This window comes from Mesoplodon densirostris, chromosome 6 (assembly GCF_025265405.1).
Source record: "Mesoplodon densirostris isolate mMesDen1 chromosome 6, mMesDen1 primary haplotype, whole genome shotgun sequence".
NCBI classification, from domain to species: domain Eukaryota; kingdom Metazoa; phylum Chordata; class Mammalia; order Artiodactyla; family Ziphiidae; genus Mesoplodon; species Mesoplodon densirostris.
The window spans coordinates 20,151,345-20,168,989 of NC_082666.1; the positions used below are offsets into that span (position 1 = coordinate 20,151,345).

Here is a 17,645-nt window from a genome sequence, read left to right on the forward strand (position 1 = left end):
AAGTATAATCAGATGGGGGGAGGGGAGGGGGAGACAAGCTGGGGAGCGGGCATGAGTAACCCCAGCTTTCCCCACATGTGAAAAATGTATGTGTTGGAAATGTAATAGAGCCATCTTCAGGACATGAAATTGGCTATGCAAATTATGCAACATAAATCACAGTTCTGTATAAAATCGGATTGTTTTGTCTTAATAAAGCTAGAAGAGAAAAGAGGGAAAAACTCTGGGTACTTGTTTCTGGGAGAGGTTTGACAGGGCTCATCAGGGACCCAGGGTTAGAAGAAATCACCGTGCCCCAGTGTGTGCCCAACTGGGTCTGGGTAAATGCCCCACAAGCGCCTGAAAGAATTCCCCCGTCCTTGGCTGCACAGAACCGCACCCCAGCGTTTACTTTGCTCACAGCTGCATCCCCAGCAGTAGCTGCCAGGGGCTGGAAGGCCTCAGGCTGTTTCTCCACAAGGGTCCTGGAGATGCCATCTCCTGGGATCCTTGCTCTGGCCCTTTGCCCTGGAAGGAGAATGGTCACTGCCCTTTGCGCTGTGCCCAGAACAACCAGCTGGCCCTGGACCAGAGCTGGAAGCCCTGGGTCTGGCCCGGCTTCTGCTCCCTGGAGGAAGAGAGCAGGTAGGCTGTCCAGGGTGGCTCAGGCACCAACTTGGCCCAAGTGCACAACTCCAGGAGCCTCCAGCTCACACACACCGGATTTACAAACATCGGACTTATAAACACCTCTTTCGGGCTCCATCCACCCAGAGCCCTGACAGCTGCCACTGCAAGAGTCCAAACCCCAGCTTCCTGGGTTCTGAGGTGGAATGCTGTGTTGAGGGGACGAACCCAGAGGCAAGGATTTGGGTGGAGAGAGCTTTGCAGCCCCCTTGGTCAGACCACATAGAGACTCCCCGCCTTATGCACCCCGGAAGTCCCAACCTTGGGGCTTCCAGGTTTCAATAGAGAGGACAGTCCTGAGGAACAGCGTTTGTGGGCCTGGCTGGGAGTCACTGGGCAGAAGTGGGTGGGGTCGGGGTCGGGGACACAGGGAGAAGTGACAGGCTCTCCAGCCTGGAACTAACAAATGTCATCACGTCCTGCGTCCATACCTTGCCCCCTCCATGCATGATTCACACACTGGGGCTGCCACCTACGGCAGGTGGAAGGTGCCACTCTGAAGAAAGATATTTTGAAGTGACCTGGAGGACAAATGCCTAAACCGGACAGTGCAAGCCACAGGTGGGCTGGCCAGCCTCAGCTCAGCGGGTGGATGGGAGTTTGGCTCCTAAGGTATTTTACAGTTCTGAGTTCACCAATAAAAAATGGACCTCCCGGATTTCCCTGGTGGTGCAGTGGTTGAGAATCTGCCTGCCAATGCAGGGGACGCGGGTTCGATCCCTGGTCCAGGAAGATCCCACATGCCACGGAGCAACTAAGCCCGTGCACCACAACTACTAAAGCCCACGCACCCTAGGGCCCGTGCGCCGCAACTACTGAAACTGGCGCTCTCTAGGGCCCAAGTGCTGCAACTACTGAAGCCCGGGTGCCTACAGCCCGTGCCCTGCAACAAGAGAAGCCACCGCAATGAGAAGCCCACGCACCACAACAAAGAGTAAGCCTCCACTCGCCACAACTAGAGAAAGCCCGGGCACAGTAACAAAGACCCAAGGCAGCCAAAAAAAAAAAAAAAAAGGACCTCCCATATAAAACTCTAGGTTTCTCAAATCTCTTGAAAACTAAGTTCTGGCAGCCTTGGACCTGCATCCTGCACCTGAGACACCCCTCTAGATGGGGACTCCCCTGTGGGTCACCAGCCCTGCCTGCCACCCTCCCTGGTCCTGAAGGCTTTTATCTCCATGACAGTTACTAAAACTTTCACTACAAAAAATTCCCTGGGATCCTGTCTTGCCCCTCAGGGGTGGGATGGGGTTGGAGCACATCTGTGACCTCCAGTCAGGAGTCCATTCCTCCCGGAAAGCACCAGAATCATTCTCAGCCAAGTGGCTACCCTGATGACTCATCTGATTCTTAAGCAGTCTCACCGCAAATTCTCTCTTAAAGATACTGGTCATGCTCATCTCTGTCACAAAATACATGTGGCTGCTTAATAAAGAAACATGCTTTTTAAAAAATTTTTATTTTAAAATCCAGAGGCTGGGCCTTCAGTCGTATGGAGGCTCTGGCCACGCCCTGGCCTCATTGGATCCCGATGTTCCCAGCTAGCGGGGGAGTCTTCCCGCTCCAGCAGGACTCTTGACTTTTGTTTTAGAGCCAATAGAAACTTCTTGATTAAACTTCAACCGCTGGCTCAGGAATGTCCACACGGTACACTGAACAGCAGGCAACTCCCACTGGAGGGGGGTTCTGATGGCAGGGCTGATGCCCCCGGGAGGCTGGCCCAGACTCAGCCAATTCGTGCTGTCATCCTTGCGATTTGATGGAATTTGTTTGGCTGATCAAGCAGCACATCCTCTTTGAGGAGAGCACCCGTTTCTGGTTCAGGACGGGGATAAAGCCGGACGTGGTTTTACCTTTGAACGGCTGTTCCGGCAGCAGCAGGCCTGCTTTAGGAGAAGCTGTCACCCTCCCTGCCCACTCTGGCCACAGCTGTCTTCTGGTGGCGTCTTCTCTCCAGGACTTGCCTTCAGTTCGACTCTCCAAGCCAAGCATTGACGTGCGTGTCTGTAGTGTGAGGCTCGGGTCGAGGCCAGCAGAGGGGCAAGTCCACCCGGCTGGGCCCCTGCAGCCCACTGTGGAGGGCACTGGCTAGAGTCACGGATGCCACTGGCAAAGCCACAGACAGACAATACACAACACTTCAAACTTCACACACGTGACCACTGGGCGAGACGAACTTGGACGTGTGCTTCACTTGGGAGACGGGTGTGCTGACTCCAGGCGGGTCGGGGAGGAAGGCCACACCGTCTTGAAGGGAGTGGGAGAGCTGTCTGGGGTGCTGGCTCGGAGGACGGCAGTTCAGTGGCCAGCAAATGGGGAGGAAGCAGCAGCGAAGGGGACACTGTGGGAAAGCCACACAGAGCTTCAGAAGGACAGAGGAAGAAGGGCGCCCGAGCTACCTGGTCTGGCTGCCCGGCGGGCCCACCAGTCGCTTGGTTCACACCCACTGCGGGCATCTGAGCTTTGCCTGAACCTCTCCTGGGATGGAGAGAGCCTTTCCTCCCAAGGCAGGCTTTCCACCCCGGCCTGTGTTGGGGACAGTGTGTCCAGACACTGGGCTGAAATGTGTCTCCACAGCTCCCACTGATTCTTAACTTCCTGAGTCACAGATGCCATCAGGAACTTGGCACAAGCTACGGGCACTCTTCCCCAGAAAACAGACGGTATACACAGCACACATCACATAAATGATGGTGGCCAAGGCGAACTTGGATGTGTCCCTTGGGCACTGGGCCTGTAGGACTCGGACCAAATCCATCCTTCCTCCGCTGGGACAGTGTTTCACAACAAGGCCCACGGGGACCACGTCTTTTTGTGGCCGTGTCCCTCCCTTATTTATCAGACACCACCAACCTGGGTCTGGTGCCTTGAGGTCAGCAGGGAGCTCCGAGGAGCTGACTAACCCCAGCCTCACGCAGTATCCCCTCGGGATGGACTCCAGCTCCGTCACCCCTAGGTGACATCTCTGCCTCTGTCCATCTCTACTCACCAGTGCCTACCTGGATGACATGGCCCCATGCCAACCCAAGAAATAACACCACGCACTGCCATCTTCCTAAAGGTTGTTTTATTGTAAAACCATAAATACAACACTGACATGAAATCATTTAAGCAACTGATCCTCTCTAACCATTAAAAGGATGTCTTTTTACCTTGGCATCAACCAACCAGGAAATAATGTTGCAAGAATTCGGGGGGTAGGGGGTGCTGATTTCTGGGCGGGGGCTTTTGGCGATTTAAGGAACCAAGTAGAACCTTCCTCTTCTCCCTGGGAATGTCCCACTTTTGGACAAGAACAGACAGGTAAAAACAGCAACATTTAAACAGCTCAGTTTTAAATTTTATTACTTTGTAAAAATCTTTTTTTTTTTTTTTTTTTTCCTGTTCCTTTCCTCCATTTGACATCAGTAAAAGTTTTAAACACCAGAAAACTGATTTGGCCGTAAATGGAGAAACGGTACCAAAACAAAATGAAACCAAAAATCCAAAGGACAAACAGAAAAAGCCTAAATAAACCCTCAAGTTTGGTCTCGGGGGTTTACATATCACAAGAACTGTCAACTCAACCCCCATGCAATGTGACTCCTTGGAGAACTGTTGGGTCCACACCAACGACACAGGAGACCGCAAACAACGTCTTTTGTTAATTAACACAGCAAGGGTGACACTAGGTAACTTTTTTTTTAAATACAGTACATGGTACACAGGGTCCCAAGATAACCCTGCATAAACCCCTTGTGGAGACTTGAGCCAAAGCACTGGCTGTTTATAAAAATATTGTGTTGCTACAAAAGTATAAATTAATGCTACCGGTATTAAGAAATATTAAACACATAAAACTTATAAGGATTAAGAAAAATATTCATTAATACCTGTAGAAAAACTCTGGCCTAAAAAAGATATTTTTTTGTGTTTGTTTTTTTTGTAAATTTTTTTTTTTTGTATTTTTTTAAGATGACTTGAGTTTCTTGCACTCGAAGACAGAGACACAGTCAGCTGTGCCTACGGTATTGCCTAGAACGTCTTAACTACTGAGAAAGGATGAGGGTGCACACGCATGGGTACTGAGTGGGGCCTGGGAGGGAGGGGCACCAAGGCTTTCTCAAGATTTACCTGATGTGAAAGAATCACCCACGCAAAGTTACGGGGAAAAGAAAAAGGGAGGATCATCAGAAAACAACTGAAAATAATTTATGCTTTTTAAAAAATATCTCTGCTTCAGGTGGTTGTACAAAATGATTTCCTGATGCTCGGCATCTGAATGGCCCTGGATGCACTGCCCGGCGGGTCTGGGAGCCTCCAGCTCCGCGGGTCCCTCTGTCTCCAGCCCCGTGCCAGTCCACGAGCTCGCTCACCGCTTTGGAACCCGGCCACCCTGGCTGGGTGGGAGGGAAGGGTCCCAGGCAGGGACCGGCTGGCACCTGGGTTGTGGGAGGAGCCCCCCTTTCCGGCTGGCCTCAGACCCCATGGTCTCTTGCCAAGCTGGACTTCAGGAAGCGCCACAGGGATCCCAGGCCCCTGAGGTTGCGGACCAGGCTGGGCTGTGCCCCCTTAAGGAACTTTGGTTCGAAGAGTCAAGGTGCCCAGTGGGACGCATGGGTGGGGAGGGCCCCTATGGGTCCTGATGCTGACACCCAGCTGCAAACTTAGCAAATCCTTCTCTGTACAGCAGTTGAACCTTTAAAGCAACGCCCGTGGTGGTGGAGGGGCATGAATACAACAAACAGCAACCCGATGCCCTTTACCCTCATCAAAGCAGGAGCAGGTGCCTCTTCGCACAGAAACTACAGCGCCCCTCCAGGGAACGGCGGGGCTCCGCTGACCACGATCCTCAAACGCAAAGGAGAGAGGAAGAAACACAACAACAAAATCCTCCAGAAAACCCTGAAAAGGGGAAACCGGGTGGGAAACAGAAAAGGGAAAACACTGTATCATTGGTTCACCATAACTGGCCTAGCAAACATTAGCCACAGTGAAGAGAGGGCAGGGCCCTTCCCAGTTCTCCCACTGGCCCGGCTGGATACAGCGGGGGCCGAGACAGGAGCCCTCCGCCCACTGTCTCCAGGGGCCAGCCTGAGCCTTACTTAGCCTCTGGGTTTCATCTAAACCAGCAGCCTTTCTAGAAGCCCTCCCTCAGGTACGTCCCAGGGACAGAGGCGCTGTCACTGTGCCCAAGGCAAGGGGCAGAGCTATGAACTCGCCCGGCTCAGTGGGCAGGAGGGGACTGCCGGCCGTGCTTTGGGTGCCTCCCCTTCCCGTCTCTGCAAGCACATCCATCGTCATGGCGACATCCAGGTACTGTCCCCTTCTGGGCCATGTCTCACAGGACCTCCTTCTCCATCCACATCCCAGGTTCATTCCAAACTTTTCTTGTGAACCTGTGGCCCCCAAAAATGCATGCTGCATCCCTGACAGCTCTTCAGATGCCCACTTTCCAAGGAGTCTAGTCCAAGTCCAGGCGCAAGCCTAGAGGACCCCTAAAGGCAGAGGGTCTGCTTCACAGTGGAAAACACGCCTTGCAGAGTTTTTCTCTGGTGTTTCTCAAAAGTGCAGGAGAGAAAGGAGCAAACTGAAGGAGAAGACGCTTGCCAGCCTACAGAGCTGGTGTCAAAAAGTCCTTCCCAGAAATCTGGAGACGCAGAACTTCTCAACTGTGTCATCGGACTGTCCTCTCCTCATCAGGAAACCTCAGCACCCTTTTCCCAGTCAAGAGCCAAACCCCGAACGCCAAGCATGAGGCTGTCAGGCAGGTTGGTGGCAAAGCGTCCTTGCTCGCGGACACAGTAGGTGGCTTTCTATGCCGTGAACCCCAAGATGAAGTGTGGCCAGAAAGGAGCGTTGCCCAGTGGCCCCTCTGTTTTGTTTCCTGGCTTCTAACTACCATCTGGAGGGAGGCCTGGCTGGTGGACCTGGGCACAGGGAAAAAACCATGTCGGCACAAGGGCATCCACTCACAACGACTGGGATGGCACCGCTGCTCTTGGTGGAGCCGAGACCCCCCAGTTACTTCAAATCTGAGGGACCACCCACGAGGCTATGGTCCTTGGCTTGGGCTTTGGTGGTGAAGCCAACTGACCTCAGATGAGGGGGAAAACCCTGCAGAGTGGAGGTGTGTTTTCTCCACCTCCCCTCTGGGGTCCGTGTATGTCAACGCAAAGGCCATTTCTATCCTGGGAATCACATGGTTCAGTCAAGTTGTGTCCAGGTCAGCAGGCAACCGCCTTGAGCTGTAAAGTCCTATAGTGGTCACAGAACTGGGAGGCAGAAGACAAAAACTCTCCGAAGGTCAATGCCAGGCTAGGGGCCGGGAGATGAACTGGAAGAGCCGACCTCAATCCTTTGGCTGAGCTAGAATTTGGATAGGGTGGATATTGCTGGAGATGTGGGGCCAGCGGCTGGGCCTGTGAGATCTTTGGGTTTTATTAAGCTGTTCACTGCAACGGGCTCTGCACTCTGGGAGCTGTCTGCATGAGAAAGCAGATGGAGGGGCCACCTTGGTACAGCCTTTCCTGTTGGCAACGAGTTTCTGAAGAACCAGAGGCTGCAAGAGAGAAATGACTACCTGCCACCTTGCTCCCGTATCTGGATGAGGCAGCCCCAGGAGACAGCTTTCCGAGACCTAGTGGCACTCACGTCACATCTGCAGAGCAGGCCAAGCCCTAAGGATTGAACTGAGGTGCAAAGGAGGAACAGGACAGGAGTTAACACATATGACTAGATAACTGGAATTCAGTTACGACTTCAACTTTGCTGAAGAGAAGAACGCTGACACCAGGGCTTGGTCCTGATGGCTTCGCAACAAAGTGAAATGCCTATTTGCTAACTGAGCGGCCCCATAATAAGGCAACACCCACACAGCTCCGCTCTAAGAAGGGGAAGGATGGGCTCCAAGGCTTAGCTCCCACTAACCACACCAAACGGGTAGCTCCCATCCTCCTCACGTGGCTCAGAGTGCCAGGTCATGGACCCTTCCCCAGCAGCAAAGCAAAGCTGGAGGCCTTTTGCTGGAGGCATCTGTCACCCACCAGCAACCCTGCAGCCACCTTCTGGAATGTCCCCACACGTCTCATTGAAAAGTCTGCCGATGCTCCCATATACTCTAGGAAGCGACGTGACTGTCCAGTGCAGATGGAGGCTCTTCTGACGGTGTGACCCCAATGGGAAGTGCTGTAGAGTTAATACCCAGAACTTCTCCAGGAGAGGAAATGGCATGGTGGTTCCTGAGACCATGGTTTGCTGGAGCGAATGGGGAAACGGCCCACTTTGATGCCTTTCAGTGTGTCCAAGACTCGGGAGGGTTAGTTCACGAGGCAAAGTGAGCAGGCTTGACACTTGGGACAGCGTTCTGGTCCATGATCCTAAGCCTTGAGTTTTCAAATCAACTTTACTTCCCCAACTTGACTGCCACGGACCGGGGGGAGAGGGCCGTTGTACAGTGCTTTCTGTAGTCGAGGTATCTCACAGTTGAACAATGTTTTGTTACTAGGAAGGGATGGAGTGGACTTGGTCAACCCCCAAGATGGTAGAATGTGCCTTAGCAAATGGCCCCCCACGATGGTAGGCATCCTCAGCCTTGGTGTAACTATCTCCATCCCACAGCCGTGGGCACTGGGGGGATATGGGACCACCAGCACTTCATTCACTGAGAGGTGGGGTGGGAGGCTGAGCACTGATCCTGACGGAACCACCTCTTCACAGGGGAAAGGGTCACCCTGTTGGCATTTAGGCTGTGTGTGGAACCTAAACTGCTCACAGAGAAACAAAGCCTAAAAACATCTTTCACAGCATCAAGTTGAATGTGGCCTAATGCCATTTCACCCTCGAAACATCCATCATTTGGCCCACAAGGCACCGTGCTCAACTACTGTCCTAGAAGGAGGGCAGAGGCTCGCGTGGGGACCCCCCCCAGGGCTGTGGGCAGCGGACCCGCCGGAATCCCCGGGGTCCTGGGGAGAGGAGGCCGTGGGTCTGAGGTGTGATGGACGTGAACATGGATCAACTCAGGAGTCCCTGCTGAGCTGCAAGGGTCAGTGACGTGGCGAGTAGTGTAATGCACTCTGGGTATAGAAATCAGACATTCGCAGTACCAGACACAGCGAGCCAGGAGGGCGGTCTTCTGCTTACATTCAGGAGAGCTCCTAAGCCACATGCTTCCCTATGGCTTCCACCGAACCCCACATCTGTGAAACCTGTGACTCCAACCTCACTCCTGGTCTCCAAACAGCACAGCCAAGTTCATGGTCTTGGCTGTTCGAATACAGGAAAACTGGACTGTACAGGGAAGTCTAATAAAAACCTTCGGATATTGAATATATACCACTGAGATGAGCTAGTTTACAGTGACTTGAGGAACAAAATGGGCAATCAAAAAACAAACAAAAAAACCCTCCAAAATATAAGTTACAGACATTCAGTGCCTCCTAGCAGAGCCTAAATCAAATTTGAAAAAAAAAAAGTAAAAACTGCTAAAATGTTAGGAAAAAAATTATTAAGGAGTGGAGACAGTATCTATACTTCTTTGAAAAAATGTCTTTTTTTTCTATCTTATATTAAAAAGCAAAAGGTCAGCTTTATATTCTTAAAGTCTCCTTTCCTGATCTGGGGAGATAGATAGGTGTGTTTCTAAGGCGGCTGCCCCATGACACCCAAGGGTATCACAAAGGCAGCAGCTCAATGCCCTGAAGGTGAACAAGAACAAAGTCCAGTGCAGAAGCTGTCCATCTGATGCAGTTTGGAGAATCCATGGCAGAGCAGCCGGGGAGGGGTGGGGTGCAATAGGGTCAGGAAGGCTTGGGGAGGGGGATGGAAGGCAAGGGGGACCACAGAGTGAAGGACAGAGAGCGTCAAGTCACTTCAGATCTCAGCTGCCTGAACATTTTACATCAGTTTTCTACCAATCTGCGCACCTGAAAATGGAGTCTTTTAAAGCCCCCTTACTGAGAAAAGGAGGTGAAACATCTTCCCTCTTTCCCAAACACTCAGCTTTCCTGACACGCCCAGTTTAATGCACACGCGCCCACGAGCGGGCGTGCATACATGCACCAGGGGAGTATGTGTGTGCACGCGTGTGCGACACTTCTGCGGCCACACGCAGATGAGCACAGAGCCGCCCACGCCCAAAGTGTGCCTGCGTGATTGTGTACACACATGCACACACACACTGAAAAAAGCACTTAAGTTTCCAGGGGGCATTTATAATGAGGTCCACAGTGTTTAGAACTTAAATTCCTTTTTCTTTGTTTGCGACAGTGTTGTGTGGTTTTTTTTTTTTTTCCTAACGTTCTCTTCTTTTTTCTTTGTTCTTTCTTTTCATCCGGAAGTCTTAAAGCATGTTAGATTTCAGAAACATGAGTTTGTTCATATCTTCTGGACTGAGCAGTCGCCTCCTTTTGATGAGAAGTGCTTGTTCACACATATTTACACACCCGCTCCTGGCCCCCACGGCCGGCACCGCAAGGAGCCAGAAGGCGAGCTTGGCGAGTTTTGTGTGCTTTTGGGTCACGCACGACCAGTACTGGAAGAGATCCGGGGTGGCCTGGAAGAGGGGCTCCTGCAGGTAATCGTACACTTCGTTCTTCCCGAGTCGGTCGTCCTCCTGGGCGGCGGGGTTCTCGCCGGGGGCGGAGCGGGGCTTCTTGGCGGCGGGCTCGAAGTCAGCCTCCTCGGTCCAGGACTCCTTGACCTCGTTGATGAGCTCGCACACCTTGCCGATGATCTCCTCGTGCTGGTAGGGCGGGACGGGCCGCAGCTTCTGCTGTGGGTCCAGGATCATGGCCACCTTGTGTGCCGGGTGCACCTTGAAGTTCTCCTTGAGCGCCTCCAGGAAGAGGTGGCAGAGCTTGCTGACGGTGCCCGCGTCGTTGGCCTTGGCCGTGAACAGCTTCTCCAGCCTGACGTAGGTGGGCAGCACCAGCTGCAGGGTGGGCTGGCTCTCGTTGCTCAGCTCGATGACCGCCTGCTTCACCGGCGTCAGGATGGCGGCCAGGTTGCTGAGCAGGTGCTTGTTGAGGCTCTGGATGAGGTTCATCTTCTTGGCCCGGCTGTAGAACTCGCAGATCTGCTCGTAGCGCTCGTGCACCAGCAGCAGCGAGTCCGTGACCGAGTTCCAGCAGGGCGGTGGCGAGGTCTCCTCCAGGGAGCCGAAGGTCTCCTTGGCGAGGCCGGTAGAGCCCGCCAGGTCCTCGCACACGTTGAGCAGCTCGATGACCTCATGCATGCTGCGGGCCTGCAGCGTCCGCTTGCTCAGCACGCTCTGCACCACCGAGTTCAAGGCACAGGCTGAGCAGCGAAGGCACATGCCGGCCTTGGAGAAGGCGGATGCGCTCACCCGGCAGTCTGTCACGTACACTGTCCTGATCTCCGACATCACGAACTCCGACAGCACATTCTGCACCCAGTGGTGCACCAGGTCGCCACTGTCGCGAATGTCCGCGCCCTTCACGCCCAGCACATAGCTCTTGATGTGGTTGCCCTCTGCCTGGTAGGCCGTGAGGATGTAGCAGGAGTCGGGGCCGACGCTCTGTGAGTGGCAGGTGACGCCGATGCCCAGGCAGGCGTTGCTGCCCAAGGCGCACGTCACCTTCACCTTCACCTGGTTGTACATGCGCGGCAGGTGCTTCAGCGCCAGCGTGTTGAAGTTGCCCAGGATCTCGGTGACTGAGAAGGCCCCGTAGCGGGCGCCGCTGTCCACCAGCGTCTGGGCCAGCTTCAGGAACTCCTTCCCGCTCACCACGCTCAGCGCGCCCAAGTCAGCACACATGACCCGCAGCAGCCGCTCTGCGATGTTCTGCCGCTCCTTCTCGGGGATCATGCTGTTAGGTGTTAAACCACTGGTCGTGGCTGGCAGGGGACACAAAGAGAGGTGTGATTAACCCTGCCAGTCAAGGCTCCTTGGTCTGGCAGTGGCCTAATACTCAAGCGTCTAGTATTAGGAATTATGAACAGATTTCATCTTGCACACAAACTGATGGTCTTGGCAGTCTTTAACATGTGACAGTCTCATAGGAATAAAGTTCTGTGATTGATTAGTAATGCCTGCCTTGAGCATGGGAATAGACTGTAGTGATATGTGTGCCAACACTTGTTGCATGTCATTCACCTTGACCTCTGAAGCCAACCAGTCTAACCTCTTCCTCAATATAGGAATGGCCTCTAACACAGGAGTCGCTAGTGAATAAGATACATGAGGCCACAGTGTCAGGAAAAAGCAGACAAGAGAAATCATGGAGAGTGGAGTTGGATTCTAATTCTGATTCTGTCACTAATTTGTGTTCTCTGACCACAAACAGAGCACCTCTCCCCAGGCCGCCTCTGTCCATCCCACGAGGTCAGAATTCCCACCAATGAGGTCTCAGGCGTGAAAGTGCTTTGGAAACCATGATGCGTGGTCTTGCACCACCATGGGAGACACACAGGGGTGGGGATGTGGGAGCAGAGGGGAACGAGCTGGGGTCGGGGGGGAGGCCTCTGGAGGTGGGTGTAGTAGACTTCCACCAGCCCCCGGGTCCGCCCAGGAAAGACCTACTGTTGTTGGCACTGTTCCTCTGGGCCTGGGGCTTCCACTTCTCCTCCACGACAGCAGGGGGTGATCGGGACTGGTTGGAGGCGATGTTGTTCTCGTTGTCCGCTGCGGGCACAAAGGGGACAGTGTGTTTCCCTGAAGTGCAAGAGGCCTGCCGGCTCACCAGGCGAGGAGAACTAGAGCATGCGGGTGAAGGCAAGACTGGCCTCTGGGACTCAGGCCTGGGTTCAAATCCGGGCTCCTAAGACAACTCTCTGAGGCCTGCAAAGCCTCATTTTCATCACTTGGAAGAATGAAGATAATCACACAATTGCTAGAAGGACTAACAAGAGATAATACAGGAAAAGAGCTGGGTACAGTGCTCAGCATGGAGTAAGCACTCAGGGAATGGGAACCGCTGTGTCCCGAGTCTGGCTGGGAGGCCCCCCTAACACCCCCGAGCACAAAGTTCTAGCTCTGAGACCCAGAAGGGGGTGCCCATTACACTCCAAGAAGCCAAAAGCATCTCACACTCTTGCTTCTTTAAAGTGTGCCTTTTCATCTTTTTAGTATATTCTAAACTTAAATGAATACAACAAAACCAAAGCCCTATGTGACATAAAGTATACAATTCTCAACCCCCTCATTACATGTAGGAAGTGAAAACCAAAGTCTAGATACAGGAAAGGATTTGCCCAGGAAAACACAGAAAACCAGCAGCAGAGCTGGGACGGACATCCCAGGTCCCCTGGTTCCTAGTTGCCTCCTCCCTGCATTTCCCTAATTTTTGTTAACATGTGCATATGCAGCCATATTCAGTTTTAAGTAATGGGCAGGTGCCATACTCTATGCACGGTTACTCCTTGACATTTCTTTAAGATCATATCTGAGTGGAAATGGTCTGAGTTACATGCTTGTCATCACAAATGGCCACACAATCTTTTATCACACAATATTCCACAAATTGCTTAACTACACTCCAAGTCCTAAGTTTCTGGGCTGTGCCGTTTACAATATTACTATTCTGCTACGAACCTACTTGCCTAATATTCTAATATTGTTTCTCTGTGCTCTTTGGCTGTTGTTGTGGGTGTATTTCCTTGAGACATCATCTTACAGGTAGAATTCACAACCTGAGGATATGAATGGGTCAGTGGCCTCTGTTCAGGGTTGCCAGACATCTTTCTTCCATTCTTCTCAGTTAAGGCATCAGGCCTTAGAGGTCAAGGCCACACTATTCATACCTAGAGAAGAGGCTTCCCCAACGTCTACATATTCAGTCAGCCCTGCAAGACTAGTCAAGAGACTCTGGGATGTGCACTCAAGGAATATTTTGCAGCCACCAGAAAGGTGGTCATGTAGATTGGAGCAACATGGGAAAATGCATAAGATAATGAAAAGCAAGCTCTAATCATAATGTCATATGTATTATTTATAGATACATATTTTAGACTCACAAGTCAAATAACGAACAAATCTATGCATCAAAAAAAGATGGGGAGAGGACTTTCACTTCTGCCCTCCAGATGCAAACAACTGATAATCATGATGATATGACTGCTTTCATACAGGCAACCCAGGGTGTGATCCCAGAAAAAAGAAACAAATGCGGTGAGCTCTCTGACTGTGCCACTTACTGCCTGGAAGCAGTTTTCAAGCTGCTGCGTAGGACCAGGGAACTGAACAGAGCCCAGCGGTCCCCTTGAAGAGACAGAGATTAAAGTTCAGGGAGAAATACTATGGGGCTAAGTTAGCCATAGACTAAGCCACTAGATCTGCCCTAATACATTTAAAGAGCAAGCCTCCAAAGTATTAAGGTGATCCCAAGTAACAAACTGTAAGCCAAGTTTAATACTCTTAAAAAATACAAAATCTAGCATCTAACACTATAAAATTCACAATATCATTCATCTAATAAGTACCAGACATTCAAAATAGTAGGAAAATATGACCTATGACATAAGGAGACAAACCAATCAATAGAAACAGACCTAGAAAGGATAGAGATGATGGAATTAGCCAATAAGGAGCTTACAACAGCTGTTGAAAAAAAATCAGTGAAGCTGGAGACATAGCAAAAACACTACCCACTGAAAACCAGAGAGAGTAAAAGATTGAAAATAAATAAATGGAGCATGGACAATGTTAAGTAGTTTAACATAAATATAATTGGAGTCCCAGAAAACGGGGGTGAGGCAGAAAAAATATTTGAAGAAATGGCCAGAATCTTTCCAAACTGGATGAAAACCATAAAACCAGGTTCTAAAAGCTCAACTGACCCCAAGCAGAAATACATAAAGAAAACACCACCAAGGCACAGTATCATAATCAAATTGTTGAAAACCAATGACAAGAGAAACTCTTAAAAGCAGCCAGAGAGGGGGAAAAATTAAGTACAGGGGAACAAAAATAAGAATAACAACAGACCCAGCAGGTAACAGAACAAAGTATTAAAAGAGAATGTCAACCTAAAATTCTAAATGTCCATCGATAGATGAATGGATAAAGAAGATATTTATATTTATAATCTAAATTTATATAATCTAAATTATATTTATACAATGGGATATTACTCAGCCATAAAAAAGAATGAAATAGTGCCATTTGCAGCAACATGGATGGACCTAGAGATTATCATACTAAGTGAAGTAAGCCAGACAAATACCATATAATATAGCTTATATGTGGAATGTAAAATAATGATACAAATGAACTTATATATCAATACAAAACAGAAACAGACCCACAGACACAGAAAACAAACTTATGGTTACCAAAGAGGAAAGGCGGGAGGGATCAATTAGGAGTTTGGGATTAACATATACACACTACTATATATAAAACAGACAAACAATAAGGACCCACTGTATAGCACAGGGAACTATACTCAAAATTTTGTAATAACCTATAAGGGAAAAGAATCTGAAAAAAAGATATGTATGTATGTATAACTGAATCACTTTGCTGTGCACCTGAAACTAATGCAACATTATAAATCAACTATACTTCAATTTAAAAAAAACACAAAAATATTTTTAAAATAAAATAAGGAAATTCTAAATCCAGTGGTACTATCTTTCACAAATGGAGGTAAAATAAGGACCAAAAAAAAAAAAAATCATACCTGCAACTATAAGAAACGTTAAAGGAAGTTCTTTAGGTATTAAAAAAAAATGACATCACCCCCCCCCCCAAATGACATCAAATAAGAATCTGGATCTAGAGAAAGAAATAAAGAGTTCTGGAAACTGAACATGAATGGATATAAAAAGTGTTTTCCCTCATTTTTAATCTCTTTAACAAGATAACTGACTGCTCACTGGAAAAAAATAACAATGAATTGTGGTAATTATATGTAGAAATAAACCATATGTTAACAATAGAAGAAAGACTAGGAAGGGGAAATAGAAGATTCTGTTGAAAGTTTTTCACACAATATGAAAAGGCTAATAGCCTTTACATGTAGACTTGATAAGTTAGAAATGCATAGTTCAAAACCCAAATAAACTATTAAAAAAAACAACAAAGAGTTATAGCAAATAAATCCATTGTAGAGATAAAAATGGAACCATAAAAAATTCTCAGTCCAAAATAAGGCAAAAAATTAGAGAAAAAGGAATAAGCAACAAATGAAACAATTAGTAAACAAATACGAAAATGGTAGATTTAAACCCAATAATACTGAAATCACATTAAATTTAAATGGTCTCCACATTTCAAATAAAAGTGGACATTGTCATACTTAATAAAAAAGCAAGACCCCATGATATGCTAACTATAAGAAACCTATTTAAATATGAAGACATGGATAAGTTAAAAGTAAAAGGTTAAATAAAGGTATACCACACAAACAGTAATGAAGAGAAAGGTGGAGATGCTTGTGATAGTATTACAGAAAGAACAGACCTCAAAACAAGAAATATGATGGGGGTAACAAGAGACCCTGCATAATGATAAAGGGGTCAAATCACCAAGAATATATAATAATCCTAAGTGTGTGTGCAAGTGATAACAGAGCATTAAAACACATGAAGCAAAAGCTGAGAAAACTGAAAAAAGAAATAGATAAACCTACAACTGGAAATTTCACCTGCCTTCTCTCAGTAATTGTTACTCTCATGCGAAAAGAGAAAAAAAAGACTGAATATAAATGAACAGAGAGTGGACAACATCAAGCAGTCCCATATACATATAACTAGATTACCAGAAAAAGGAGGTGGAATAGAAAAATACTGAAATCATATAAAGTATAGTCTCTGACCATAATTGAATTAAATTAGAAATCAACAACAAAAAGATATTTGGAAAAATTTCAACTATTTGAATACTAAACATCACAGTTGTAAATAACCCATAGGTCAAAGAAACATAAGGGAGATCAGAAAATGTTTTGAACTAAACATTAAAACATAACATTTCAAAATTTGTGGGATACATCTAAATAAATGTTATTTATAACATTAAATAATTATATTAGAAAAGAATAAACATTTAAAATCAGTGTTATAAAGCTTCTACACTGAGAGATCTGAAGAGTAAGTTTAAAGAGTAAGTTGAGGGCTTCCCTGGTGGCGCAGTGGTTGAGAATCTGCCTGCTAATGCAGGGGACACGGTTTCGAGCCCTGGTCTGGGAAGATCCCACATGCCGCGGAGCAACTAGGCCCGTGAGCCACAACTACTGAGCCTGCGCGTCTGGAGCCTGTGCTCTGCAACAAGAGAGCCCGCGACAGTGAAGAGGCCTGCACACCGCGATGAAGAGTGGCCCCCGCTTGCCACAACTAGAGAAAGCCCTCGCACAGAAACGAAGATGCAACACAGCCAAAAATAAATATAAAAATAAATAAATAAATAAAAGATTACTATAAAAAAAAAGAGTAAGTTGAGTCTAACATAAGCAGAAGAAAGGAAATAATACAGATAAAAGCAGAAATTAACGAAACAGAAGATGGATAAACACAATAGAGAAAAATCAATGAAACTAAAAGCTAATTCTTTGTAGAGATCAGTAAAATTGATAAACCTCTAACAAGAAACATTAAAAAAAGAAAAAGAGGACACAAATTATTAGTAGCAGGAGTAAAAGAAGGGGACATCACTACAGATGCTACACATAGTAAAGGGATTAAAATGATTATGAACAACTTTAGGCCAATAAATTCAACCTCTTAAGTGAGGTAAAACAAACAAACAAACAAAAAACCCCCCCTAAAAAACATAAAGTACCAAAGTTCACTCCAGAAGAAACAGGTAACCTCAAATCTCTTAAGTTCTATAACTATTAAGAAATTCAGTTCATAGTTTACATAATTTCCCACAAAGAAAATTCCCATATGGGTTCACTGGAAAGCTCGACCACATATTTAAGGATGGAATAATACAAATTCTAAACAAATTCTCCCAGGATTAGAAGAGGAAAGAACATTTCCCAATCATTTTATAAGGCTGTCATTACCCTGATCCAAAACTCGAGAAAAAAATT

General features: G+C 48.1%; 1 protein-coding gene across 7 annotated transcripts in view; it reads right to left on the minus strand.

Moving 5' to 3' along the window:
* Positions 1-3,758: 3,758 nt before the first annotated feature.
* Positions 3,759-17,645, minus strand: part of ZNF618 (zinc finger protein 618) — a 187,910-nt gene continuing 174,023 nt past the window's right edge. For all 7 annotated transcript variants that reach the window (XM_060101351.1, XM_060101354.1, XM_060101353.1 and 4 more), the window contains 2 exons: positions 12,191-12,292; positions 3,759-11,505 (listed from right to left, as the gene is read on the minus strand). In XM_060101351.1, coding sequence (XP_059957334.1) covers positions 9,989-11,505; positions 12,191-12,292 — 1,619 coding nt within the window. In that variant the 3' untranslated portion in view covers positions 3,759-9,988. The remainder of the gene's footprint in view (positions 11,506-12,190; positions 12,293-17,645) is intronic.